Genomic DNA, 13,729 nt, shown 5'->3' with positions numbered 1-13,729 from the left:
CAGCAGGAGCTTTGCCTTTTAATGGCTCTTCTGGTTTGTGCAGTCTTAAACTGACTGTGAAGCTGCTGCACAGTGTTTTTGCTAGATGTTCTAGATGTTCATCTCACTGATAAAAATGACTGAGGATCTAAAAGGAATCCACAAATTGATAATAATACTTCTGTGAAAAGTGTCTCAGTCTTTTGGTTGGGAAGACAAAGTATCATTCGAGGGATGGGCAAATCAGAATGCATTATCGATGCCAAATTTTTTGAGTGAACCTGAAAAACATAAATAATATTTGGTTTAGAAGAAAACACAATTGGCTTCTGAATGAGTCAGCAAGAAAATTATATTAATTTTTGGCCTGTTTGAGGTTAACAGCAGAACCTGTTGAACGTGGTCACTCATAGTAGCAAGACGTAATAACACTTAGTACTCATATGGGACTTTTCATCCAAGGTTAAAAGAGTGCTTAATAAATGTGGACAAGCATTAAGTACTGCATTTTACACATTGGGAAACAAGCAAAGAGATTTTCAGTGACAAGGACAGAGTCTTATTAAAAATCATTATTTCTGTAATTCTAATAATATGCCTTAAACACGTCCCCCCACTTTATTACACACACACATCTTTAAAAAACATTTCTTTAGAAAAACGCCTAAGCAAACCAACTGGCATGTTAAGACTGTAGAAACTCTGCTTGAACTTCTTCAAACAACCCTGTAGTTCTGGGGAAACTACGGGTGTTTAAAGTGTCAAATGTAATGTAAGGTCTTGACTGGGTATCCTATCAAGCCCATTATGCTCACCGTAGCTGATGTGTAAGGGTGTGGGGTACCTTGGAAGGAATGCAGCTTATAGCTAAAACCCACCAGTACCAGGGGAAAGATTCGTATTGCTTTTTATTGTGCTTTATATGAGGCTCTGAAAGAAGTGTGGTGCTGGTACACAGGAGCCTCTTGCTTCTCAGAAATGCAATGGAAACAGGAATATGAGGTCAAGTGGGTTGAGGCAGAAGCCTGCCATGTGCTTAAGGTGATGCTTAAGGTCAGGCAGGTGAGAAAAACAGCCCTCGTCCAAAGCAAGAATTTGCGTAGGCATAGGATCAGCTTGACTTTGGGACTGGTACGGCTGAAAAAAAAAGTTTGAGCATAATGGCAAAATTCACTATATAGATGGATCAGCTCTGCTATGCAGTCCAGCTCTGCAGTGCTTGTAGCAATAACATGCAAGGGGTGACCTGAATGGGGGCGAAAGGGAAGAGAACAAACCATAGCAGCATTCCTGTTTCACCGCACATCAGCTGTGATCTACACCTGTGATGCCAGCTGATGTATGTGTGGTCCCTGGACACACCATTTTGGGGTAGGATGTTTAAGTTGCCTGTCAGAGCAAGTTAAAGGTTTATAGCCAAATGCTTTCTACACGCAGCTCAGAGTGGGATTTGCGTTCAGGAGCTGAACCTGCCCAGAGTACTTGCAGCACTGGGGCATAAAGTGAGAGTCCGCAGGCAGAGCTGGAGCAGCAGGGCACAGCAGGGCAAGGCATGTTCTTGCAGAGGATTGCTTGTGCTACTTCCTTTCCCTTCTCCTTCTATACTTCTTACTTCTGGGTTGTCCAAGCCTTTTGTAGTGATTCTCATATCTCCTTTCCCTAACACCCTGATAAAAGCAGGCAAATGCTTTTATCTCAGCTTTTACAAGTAAGGTGTTTTATAACCTTTGGGGTAGGATGAGACATCTGCTGTAAACATTTAAATGTTGGTGTCTTCAGCTGAGTCAGATGACAGCCAACACAAAGCCAGCCCAGGTGGAGGTGAGGACATAGTTTGGCTGGACATCATACCCTGGTATTGCTTCCAGGGTACCTTTCTCTCAGCTCCACTGGCTGCAGCAACCAGATCTAACTGGTTTGCGTATCAGGCTCACATCATTCAGATGCCTAAATTTAAAGGACCCAGTCTTGAGCTGAATCCTGCCCTTGATCTGTGCGGTGTAGGTGTCTACAGCTGAGCTAGTCACCCTTGTTTCCCTTGACAGCCAACAGAGAGAAACAGGCATTTTTAGGGTGTGATTCATTTGACCTATTTTAGCTACTACTCTAGGATGAGGTAAACGCCGAGCTCGACTAGCTCTCTGCTGACACCCACTTCTACTCCGCTGAATCACAGCCGGGGTGACGGGTGGAGGCTGCAGGGACAGCTGTCTTCCCAGCCAGGTCAGTGGGCTGCCTGCTGCAGGCTGCTTGCTGCAGGCTTCTTTAGCAAAGAGCCTGTGTCTGTGAGTACGCCTGTGCTGCTTCCTCCCCCTGGCTCTTCCTAGCCAGCTCATCTCACCACGTCGTGTTGTGAGTGGGCCTGAAACGTACAGCCTGCTCAGTGGGAGGACACAGCCTTGCGGCCGCACGGCCCACGAGCTCCCCATGTGCCCACCTTTGCAAAGTTTATGGACTCACCAAGGAATCGTGCTTCTCCTGTTAGCAGAGTGATGGACACCTCCTTTGGAAACTCCTACTGCTTGGTCTGTAATCCAGAGCCCTTTCTCTCTGGTTCTCCAAGAAACTCTGATGTTTGAAGGCTATTCTTGGTATTGAAAAGCAGCTCAGGCTTGTGCTCATTTTTTTCCATGCAAATTTAACATTACAAAAGCTTTAAGAAAACATTAGTCTGCTGCATCTTTTGCAGGAAGCTTACTTGCATGAAATAGTGGATGAGGCTGTAAACAAACCATCACATAGTCCAGACTTCAAAGGAGCCCTCGATGGCCACCTATGCCTCACAAACAGATGAGCAGTGAAACACACAGTGCCTGGACCCTTCCTTTAGATGACATCTCCACTCCTGGTGATGATGTTCACGCATCCCATTACCCTGCTCACATTTTGTCCTCTGTAATTATCATTACTGTAATTAACATGGGCTCAGTCACAGGTCATCTTAATTTGGCGAGCTCAAAGAAGTTCATTTTAACACTGAGAGTGAGAGTGAAATGTGTTTTATGCAGATGTGCATAGCTGTGTTTTGACAGGAGCCTTGTAAAGTCCTGGGAAAAATGAAGCAAACGCTGAACTGACACCCTGGGGTGACTTAGCTTTGTAGCTCCTTGAAGGGGCTAACTTGTAAATGAAGGGCAGGGTCTTTTGTTTCAGAACACGAGATGAAAACACAACAAATGTTCAAAAGAATTTTTATGCCTCCCTGGAAGCGAGAAGAATCTGAGCCAAACTTACTAGTTTCTACTATAGTTTCACCTCTCACAGAGCTGCAATATGCAACTTTTACATAGAATGTTTTCAGCCAGGGAGGGGTTGGGAGAGAAAACAGGAGAGACTTCCCCCTGACCCGTCTTCACAGCCCTCCAGGAAATTTGTGCCTCACATAATTTAATTATGAGCTTTGTCAGCATTATTATGAGGGAACATGGGTAAGTTTTGCAGGGAGGGAGGTGAGACATTCCCCATTTCATAGAGGGTCAATGAGAGTTATTTCTGAGCAAAAAGCATTTAAAGTTTCACACAAGAACCATCTCTGTTACTTTAGCCGGCACTAAAGCCAGCGGGGATCTACAGAAGTTACTCCAGAAGCCTAGAGAATTGAGCAGGGAATAACAATAACATTGCCATGGGACTTTAAGCCTGTCTCAGCCTTTCTGCAGTTGAGGTTGACAGGAGGCAAATGGTTTTTGCTTCAGTTCTACAGAGCTTTTCCATGAAAGGATCTTTATCTTGGCATGTCCTAGGGCAGTTTCCTTTCCTTTTGTTTCCCACAGGGCAGGTATGAGTAGCTGGTGGTGACAACGCACCAGAGGGACCAGATCCTGCTGCCCATATTTACCTCCTTTCCATCAGCTGTTGCCCAGAGTCCAGGCTGGGTGACTCGGCTGGGGCAGGAGAAGAATCACGCTGCTGCCCAGGGCATTGCTGCCCACGCAACTCCACTAATGTTTTGAACACATCCCTGCAGAAGGGCAGGGCTAATGCCCACGCTACTGCAGCCTGGAGGCTACACACCAGATAGGCAGCAGCTCTGCTGCTTGCCCAGAGCCTGCCTGTCTGCTGTGTCTTCCTGCCTCCAGGGAAAAGCTGTGCACGAAGCCGTTTTCTGAGGTTCTGTGAAATGGGCCATGTTTAGCTCTCAGCAGTTTGGATATCCGACTCATTCGCTGAGTGCATCATTCCTGCTCACAGTGTACTCAGTAGCAGGCCAAATTAGCCACCATTGTGAGTACACACAGCTCTACCAGCTGCTGTAAGTGTGCACCTCTTTTTGCCAGGCATGAGTTTGGCTCTGTAGCATCAGTATAAAATGCAGAAATTAGCTAGTTTCTGTCAGCACCTGGAAATGCAAGTCGAGAGCTGCAAATCAAGCTTCACTCTTCTGTCTCTCTCCTTGTGGCAATAATGGTCCTCCTGGCAGAGTTTTCCTGATTATCTGTCCAAACATGTAGGAGAAATGATGTCCAGTTCATTTTGATATGATTGCTCACTGTTTGCTGGAACTGGCTGTGAAACTAACGAATACATACAACTTAAATGTGTGTATGAAAGGAGCCGTTGTGTGAGAAAGCTCCCACTGTGAAGATTCCCAGTGTAGTAGTCATGCAGTTGGTGGTGACTGCCAGTGCCTTTGGCTATCCCAGTGCCTCTGCACACTGGTCATTAGCTGAGCAGGCTAACTTCTGGCAGCTATAACCCTTTAGATAGCCCTGATTTGAAGGGAGCGAGGCATGTACTTTGCCTGTGCATGTTATAGATACCCACTGCTGTTTGCCTATAACTTTATACTGTAATTATATACTGTAATGTCATATTTAGTTTTCATAAAAGATGCTAATAGCAGTGGAGGTGTTCTGAGAAGCTGAGTCTAGACACATACAGTACACTAAAGCCTTATTTAATACAGACATCCAAGCTCTCAGCTGAATGCAAGATCATTAACTGCCTCTCAGGCTCTGCAGCACTTGGTAGCAGTCGTGCTTTATAAACATTAATGTATTTAAGCATCAAAAAAACCCTGTGAATTTGTGTTTTACAAATGGAGGGCTGCAAGAAGAGAGACATGAAGCCACAGCTGTTAAAGGCCCACTGATTGTACTGGCAAACTAGTGTCAGCGAGGCGCAGACTCGCAGAAAGCTGATGCCAAAGGAAAGATAGCACAGCTCTCCCTGGGGGCACTCAGCTTTCACCCCATAGGAACCTGCACTTTCCGCAGTTGCTTTCATCAGTCACTAGAAGCCTTACAGCTGCTGGAACAACAGCAGGTGGACAGAGAAGTTTCAGTCCATAAAACCCAGCTCGGACAGGAAGGTGCGAGCCTCAAACAGATCCAACATGCTCCATTGGCTGTTGTTTCTCGATGAGGCAGTGCTGGGGAAGTGAAAGACATGGCCTTTAGTGATGGTGATGTCAAGACTGTGACTATTCTCTCTGCTCATTTGTGTGCCTCTGCAGATTACCTGCGTGTTGTGGACATTCATATGTTCAAGGAACCCTATGAGATTAACAAGCAGCAGCACCATACTGACAAGTACTACAACCCTAAGCTGATAGTGCGTCGAGGGCAGCCTTTCCAAATCCAGATCGACTTCAACCGACCCTACAAGCCAGAGACAGACCAATTCTGGCTGGAGTATTTGATAGGTAAGTGCCTGGCAAAAGCTGTTTTTTCAGCAAAGTCTGAAGAGCCTCTCATTAACAGGAACACATCAGTACTTAATGTCTAGGTCTTTTCCTGTTATGATTGATAAACCATAAAAACATGTTTAACCAAAGGCAAAGAAATGCTTTTCTAAACAGGCTGTGAACCCCTAATCAAGAAAGAATCAACTGAATTACTTCTGAGAGAAGCAGGAGCAGTATTTGAGGCTTTTTGTTTAGCAAGAAGCTGTACTTTATTGAGCTTTCAAAGGTATATGTGTAATATCATGTGGCAATGCTGAAAGGTAGGTGGAACAGGAAACATTTATCACTACTGTTTAGGAGATGCAGGGAGGAGGAGTCTCTTGTTTGAGGTGGGAGAGATGCTGTGTATGAACCGAGATAACAAAATGTTGAATACACAATGGGGAAAAATTAAGCAGAGTGGAAGAACTGAAGGCCTTATGATTTCATGGCCTACATTTGGAGCCAACCTGCTAACCAGGGAAAAGATTCAGAGATTGTAGCATTGGACCAGAAACCTACTCGGGATCATATCAGACGCTTTCTCGATTTACTTCAAAAAGAGCCAAGAAAGCATTTTTTTCTTCTCACCAGGAGATCTTCCTCAGAGACTCAGATCCTAATGTACCTTTTGGCTTATTGAAGGTATAGGACTAGACTTATAGGACTAAGGGCATAACCTAGCTAGAGAAGGGGAAAGTATATGACAGGCTGTGGCTTATTGCTGTGCTCCGAAGATGGCCCCACAAAATGCTGCTCCATTCATCACAGTTCTGGGAAAGCCCTGGTTTCATCCAGAATGATCTGTGAGTTTCTGTGTCAAGACATCAATGTTCCAACTATAAACTCTTAAAAATGGGTTTGAATTGATGTTGCAATTTACTTTCCTGAGAGATACAGTTCCAAAATTTGTAACATCGATTTTTTTTTCTACCACTGAATTATGATGATGTGGACATTTATTAGATTTGTTGCCTTTTAAAGCTAGATGGGCATTTATCTCTTAAACATATGTGCAGAGAAAAGGTTACTGTCTGCACTTTTTTTTTTTTCCATGGGTCTCTTCTTTCTAATTTAAATTAGGGTTGGGAGGCATGTTATGACAGTCCAGTGAGTGATTGGCTGAACAGCCACAAATGCCTTTAAAAATTTAATATACATAAATATCATTCGTTCTTTTGGGATTTAATTAAATTCAAGACTGTTCCCTTAATCTTTATATGTTTAAAACAAACAGCTGTAGCAAGAAGAAGTGGAAAATGGAACATTTGTTTTTTATTGCATTGTGTGCTGTTTGCATTTATTTTAATCAGATATTCTATATTGGAAGAAGAAATTTAACATTTCTTTTGATGTTGCATAGTCCACTTAAGACAAGCTATTTGTTTATTTTTGTGTTGCTTTTTCCTAACACACTTTTGTCTGCAGTTTTACCCTGAATCTCTAAACCTGAATAAAAAAACTTTCATCCTCAGCCACAATAGGAATAGCATTAAACACAGCCTTAGCCAGGACAGACTTTGCAACAAACTCAGTAACGAATGATGATTTTGGAGCCAGCACTGGGAGTGTGGTTGAATTCTCTTTCTCTTCTCATTCTTCACCGTTACTCTCTCTTCTGTGAAATGGGAATAGCAGCACTGATGTCCCATGTGTGGTGACAGGGAATCATCTGAAAAGTGCTCCATAATCAGACTAGGATACAGTACTATTGCGTTCTCCTGTTTTTTAAGTGTCTACTTCTATGAGCACCACTGCCCTCTTGCTAGAAGGAATTTAGCTCACAGATATTCAGCTGGGAGCTGAGATGTTCAAGCTCCTCTTCTAGGAATCAGTTAATATTTAGCGTTCCACGATTGCTTCTCTTTATGCACGTGTGGTCAAAATACAGTACATCTGTCCTCAGAGGCTAGTAACAGAAAGCAAAATAACATTCCTCCAATGAGAAAGAGATTTAGGGTGCTGCAGTCACTTCATCCAGAGATGATCTGTTTGACTCTTGCTACTTCTCCTTCTAGTGGCAAGTCTGATGTTTAGTGCCCTAATGGGGAGAAGGAGGAGATTTCTCATGCTTAGGGATGGGCACTGAATGCTGAAGGTTTCAGTGCTGTGCTGTCAGACCATTGCACAGAGATGTGCCTCATTTATACCCAGTATTGTTTGTTTGTCTGCCTGAAGAGTAGGCATTCACCTCCCATAATGCCAGTTGCCTGAAAACTAGCGCCCAGTCCAGAAACATTGCCTAGGTTGCCTCTGTAAGCAGAGGAAGCAATCAGGCACCTCCAGGTGGCAGTTTAACCCTGCTGTCTTAAAATGGGATGAATTCTCTTCTGGGTATTTTGTCTTCCTATGTTGACTCTACTCCACAGACTAGATTTTGATTTTAAGATCACTAAAGACAGGGGAGGTGAATCCTACCCTTCAGTACAGTCAGGCAGAAGCTACACCTAGGGAATGGCTTAGACAACAGCCTTACGGCAGACACAGCTTGACCTCAGAGAATGTTTTTCCAAAGAAATCACGGTGATGCCTGCTAGGAAAGTACTGAGTTTGAGAGTTTAAAGTGATGGACATGAAGAAGTACTGGCAGGCTGTTTTAAAATCACCTTTCCAAGGAACTCTTGGTGTGCCTGAGCAGTGGATTTCAAACAGTGTAGCAGAACCATAGAATATCTAGGTTGGAGGGACCTCTGGAGGTCTCATGTCCAAGCCATTGCTCAAAGCAGGTCCAGCTTGCTCAGGCTGCTCAGGGCTTTGTACTGGGGGCAGTTTTTTTGAATCTCCACGGGTGAAGAGATTACCCCTGGCAATGTGGACTAGGCTGTCCATGAGATGTAGGATCTTTGGGGTGTTTCAATGTGCTTTAAGGTACAAAGAAACTTTTGGTAGGGACAGCTAGATTTGGCTCCCAGGGAATTTGGATGGAGCTGAGAAAACATCTGTTTTAGCTGTGCCGTGCCTGCAGCGAGTGCTGTTTATACAAAGTTATTCAGAAATTTTTAGTCCCCAGCACTGGAAGTTTCCCAACACTGACATTAATCCATCACAGAATTTTTATCCATTGAAGACTAATTTTGCTCCTGAAAAAATATGACGATGGTAATGGCTTGGTACTGTGTGTATGCAGAGCTATTCTATTTCCTTTATTCCCTAAAATTTAGTTTTACATCTCTTTTTTTGTTCCTAATTTTGCTTCCTTTGCATCATTAAAAAGATGATTAATGAAGCAAGTAGAGACTGCTTAATCCTTCTAATTGATAATGAATCAAGGGTACCCGGGACAAATTCTTCTTGCGTTATGTGAAATTTGGTCTCAAACACTCCCAGAACAATCTTTAATATATATTTTTTTTAATCCACAGTCCATATAAAAACCATTCACACAGAGACTAGAATCCATGGGATAAAATTTACAGACAAATATATGTGTGTAGATATATAAATACTTCACCCAATCTCTTGAAAGGCATTTTGACTGACATCCTTTGGGGAGGATTCCTTATGACTAAAGTCCTTTTTGCCTTAACAGACTGTTTTCCGTAATCATCCGCAAAACTGGCTGAAGTGCTAACATGTGAATTACTGTAATTCAGTTTCTCATATAATGCTTCATTAAATGAGGACTGTAAATGTCTGCCAAAGTATAGGAAAAAATGAGCATACCAAAAATCCACATGGAAAAATATCCATGTATAAAGTGCAATGGGATACTATTCCAGTTCTTGTGCTGGATTGCAGCCCTGCTTCAGTACCGGTGGTTTGGGAGCTGCTCCATCACCACATATTTCCTTTCTTGCAGCCTGCTTCCTGGCTTTTAATGAGAAGAAAGGTGAACATTACCTCTTGGGAAATACTCATTTTATTGGCCTGGGGGTGAGATAAAAGAGCCATTCAATTTGAACAATTTCTGTTTGCTTGGAGACCTAGGGAATCCAGAGGAGCCAATGAATCCTTCACCCATCTTGATCCCTCCCAGCTACCACCCGCATGGTGACTGGCTACTTTGTGCAGCTCTTGGTTGTACACTGTGCAGGGTTCAGCCTGTCTGAGCATGGCACACCTGGGTCAGCCAGCTTGGCATGAGTGCTGCAGTTTCCACAATCGCTGCTGCACTGGCAGTGATTTCTCTGAAAAGCAGATGTATGATTAGATGGGCTTATACAGCCTTCAATCTTGCTTTTAATGGTAGCTTCCTGTACATGGCTGTAAATCCTAGAGAGCTTGATGAGTTTATATGGTACATCCTTACTCTAATGATATATTTCCCCACACCCTCATAAATTGTTGTCTATTTGCATTTTCCTTAAATGGCTTCATGAATTCATATATATTGGTCTAGTCCTAAACATTATTATGAACCTTTTATTCAGTGGCATACTCCTCAAATAATCATACATCCCAGTCCTCTAAGCTACTATCACCTTTCCACACATCTGGGCACCCACGTACCTGCCCGTATGTACTCCTCAGGCTATAAATCATCAGCTTCTGGACTGAGATGAGACTGGAGATGTACTGTTCCTTTTTCTACAATCCCAGGCAGGGTCCATAGGAATAGCTATAAACAGATGAAAGTAGCTAAGAATAAAAAGATGTTAGAGCTGATTCCATATTTAGGTGACACTAAATTCCCACCTATAGTCAGAAGCACATTTGAGTTCAACTGAGTGACCAGGGGTACAATGCTGATCACCTCAGAATCAATGATACCCTATTTTCCCATTTAACAGAGAACAACAACAAAAAAGAAAAATTATAGAAAATTACATGACATGAACACAGAGACTGTGGCCTTTCTCACGTTGACTCCCGTTTTCTCAAGATGGTCCCATTTTGAGGAAGAAAGTAATTTATTAGCAGTGGAGAACATTTCCTAGCAATTGATTCCAGGGAGAGAAAAGACCTGTTTGTCAGCTCTTAGCAAAGAAAAACAGAACTCCTCACTTGCTGAATGAAGGCATTAGAGTATTTCTTTTCTCCCCTCTGGAATTCCCATCCCAGTCCTGGAGGAGCAGAGAGGAGGGAGTTCCTTGAGATGCTCCATGAATTCTCTATTTCAAAGGGATCTTTATTCTGCTCTTCTTTTGCACTGCTGCAGCAGTATCAAGTGGCATTTAAAATCTAGCTGTATTTTTCAATGCTTTTTAATAGCTAAGGCACATGACTCCGATGTATGTTTTACAACTGTAAAGTACTCTTAACATACACTCCTGGGACAAAGTGGTCAGGTGTTAAGGATTCCTATCTGGAGCCATAAGCAAAAATTATTTGAAGATATTTAGATTTCCTACATTTCCAAGTTTGTATGCAGCACTTTTGAAGGCAATGGGATTTGATGGTGGGAGGGAACCAGGTGCAATATTAAAGCAGTGACTTAGAAACACTGCTTTTTTTTTGTTTGTTTGTTTGTTTGTTTTAAAGTTTATCATTCTTGCTTGTTGTTTGGGATTTTTTATTACAGCATCTCTTTTCTTTCTTTTTTCCTTTTTTTCTTTTTTTTCTCCTTTCTCCTTCCCTGCCATCCCATTGCCTTCTTTCTCCTCTTTCTCTCTCTCTCTTTTTTATGTCTTTCTCTCTCTCTTCTCCTCCTTCTCCTTCCTTTCCTTCTTGTTCTTCTTTACTGTGTCTTCAAGCTCCAATATATTTATTGACCTGTCACAATTATTTTATTTCCAGGGCTGGCATTGAGATAGATTTGCTGCTGTTTGTATTGAAAAATGTATCTAGATAAAACAAATGAAGCTATCAGGGTAATTGTTAACCTTACTGTGTATGATGTATTTCCCAAAAGGAGACAGATTCCTCAACTCCTTTAAAATACAATCTTCTAATGAGGGTCCCTAAAAAGGCTGTTGAGAAGTAGTTTGTTCACCTCCCTTTTTTTTTGAGGTAATCTACTTCCATCAAGAAGGAAAAGTCCCCTGAAGCTAACTATATCTGTCATCTCTGTGCTACCAAATTTTCTCTCCTCACTGCCTGCAGTAAAACAGCCACGGACTTTTGTAGGGCCTATCTGAGAGCACCCGTCGGTCCCTCCACAGATTGTGCTAATATCTAGGAGCTGTTAAGTGCACACACATACATGGCCACTGGGAATCGAGGGAAAAAATTAACTCAGTGGAGACAGGAGCTTCCAGGTGGCTGGGCAAGGGAGGAGGAAGAGCCTCCCTTCAAGCAAGCCCTGGTCTCCTGTTAGTAACTTGGAAGGATGAGCAACACTGGGACTTGGCAGACTTGGGGAGCTGGAGGAGGAGCGCTTGTGTTTTGCCGACTGAACTTGCTGTACCTCTCTCTCGCTCTCCCTCTGTTGCTGTAAATCCCTCTCTGGTGCAGCAGTGTTATCCAGAATTAAACACAGCTTGTCTCCATGCCTGACAGGCCTGGGAGCTGACATGCTAAGGAGCTGAGGCATATGTTAAGGATAACTCATTTTGAGTGCATGTGTGTGTAGCCACAGTCCTGTTTTAAATGGCTCATTCTTCCGCTGCTGCATAAATAGACCTTGGCAAGTTTTAACAAACACTGCACTCTTCTTTTTGCACCTGTAAAGTGTGTGTTGGGAGTGGGGAGGATAATCCCATACATGCCTACAACCACACATGCGTCAGTCATAGTGCATTTCACCATACAGACCTTTGCTCACATGCTTATTTACTTTTAAAGCCTGGTGATGCAGCACTGAGAGAGACCAGTGCTCCTTCAGTAGTGATAGCAGCTATTCTGCTCCTCTTTTCCTGCATGCCTGGAAACCCCAGGAGGTGCAGAGCAGAGCTGAGCTGCGACTGAAGTGAGTAGGAGCTTTAGGAGCCAAGCTTGGACAGCTACAGGAACCAAGGTGGGATAAGAAAGGAGGAAAGAAGGACCAAAGGCCTGTGAACTGTGCAGCAAGAGAAGTTGATATGTTTGTATCATTAAAGCTTCTGTAAAAAGGAGCTTTCTGTAAAAGCAGAACAGGTTTCTGGCAGTAACATGGCTCAGTACCTACCTCTGCAATGAAATGCAGAGAGCTGGAGGCCCCTGAAAGAGGGTCACTGTGAATTCTCTGCTGCCCTGTCCTGCCTTGAAGGCAGAACAGTCAGCAGCTGTCATTCAGTACTGGATATCTTCCAAGCTGCAAAAGGAGCCTATAAAAAAGGCACACTATGCCTGATGGTAATAGTACAGCAACCTCTGGGCTTTCTGAATTTTCAGACTGCGTTTTCCCGTTTCTGTGTACTGTTAGAGAGAAGAGACAGGGACATCCCAACGACACTGTGTCATTCAACAACTTCATCTTTCACAATTTGCTGTGCAATGTCCTCATGTGAGGGCCAGGGCCTCCTACACCCAAAACACATGTGAGCATTGGGGAGTGAGGCAACCATGGAGTACTGGCTGCAGAGCGTGGTACAGGCTGCCAACTCCCGGAGCAAATCTGAGCATGAGGAATGCTGAGCCAGCTGATGCTGCTGGCAGAAACGCCCTCTTGTCAGCATAAGAAGAGTTTATCCTCACTACATGGCTCCCGGTCCTGACATGCACCCAAACACACCCTCCTGCCTCTCTGTGGGTTGGGTTAGCACGAGATCCTCCAGGGAGTACTCTGCCAGGCGTTCACAGGCTTTTGGTAATGAGTATTTGGATATCATTGAATCTCATTCCTTAGACACTCTTAACCAGATAGTGGAATCACCACTACACATTATCCGTTCTGTGAAAGGGCTGACATCAAAGATATCCCAGCTATGAGCCAAAGTTGGCCCTTCTTTTACATTGCAGCCAGAAATGTGTGCTCAAGATGTAGATAGATTCCAATGGCCAAGTCATCTTGAGACAACTTCCCTACAGTGTTGATAAACATAGTACTAAACCTACACAGGGATGTTTTTGCCAGCAACCTTGGCATGTAATGCCAAAGATACTCAACTTCATAGTGCTCTAGTATCAAGACAACAGATGTGTGTATATGAGACTAGTGTGGCTGGTGCTGTCAGGTGTCTAGATGTGTGATTACAAATCAGCTCTACAAGCTCCTTTCAGAAGTAACAATTGCCTTGCTCTTCCATTTGCATTTTGGTATTCATTTCAGAAGATGAGAGAAGCTGT

General features: G+C 43.4%; 1 protein-coding gene across 4 annotated transcripts in view; it reads left to right on the top strand.

Moving 5' to 3' along the window:
- The window catches only part of F13A1 (coagulation factor XIII A chain), a 102,357-nt gene that overhangs the window by 41,884 nt on the left and 46,744 nt on the right, over window positions 1-13,729 (top strand). For all 4 annotated transcript variants that reach the window (XM_083826173.1, XM_083826172.1, XM_083826174.1 and 1 more), the window contains one exon: window positions 5,435-5,623. In XM_083826173.1, the coding sequence (XP_083682299.1) occupies window positions 5,435-5,623 (189 nt within the window). The remainder of the gene's footprint in view (window positions 1-5,434; window positions 5,624-13,729) is intronic.

Source organism: Anser anser (assembly GCF_964211835.1).
Source record: "Anser anser genome assembly, chromosome: 2".
Taxonomy (NCBI): Eukaryota; Metazoa; Chordata; class Aves; order Anseriformes; family Anatidae; genus Anser; species Anser anser.
Note: the sequence above shows the minus strand (reverse complement) of the source record. Positions and strands in the feature narration are given on the sequence as shown.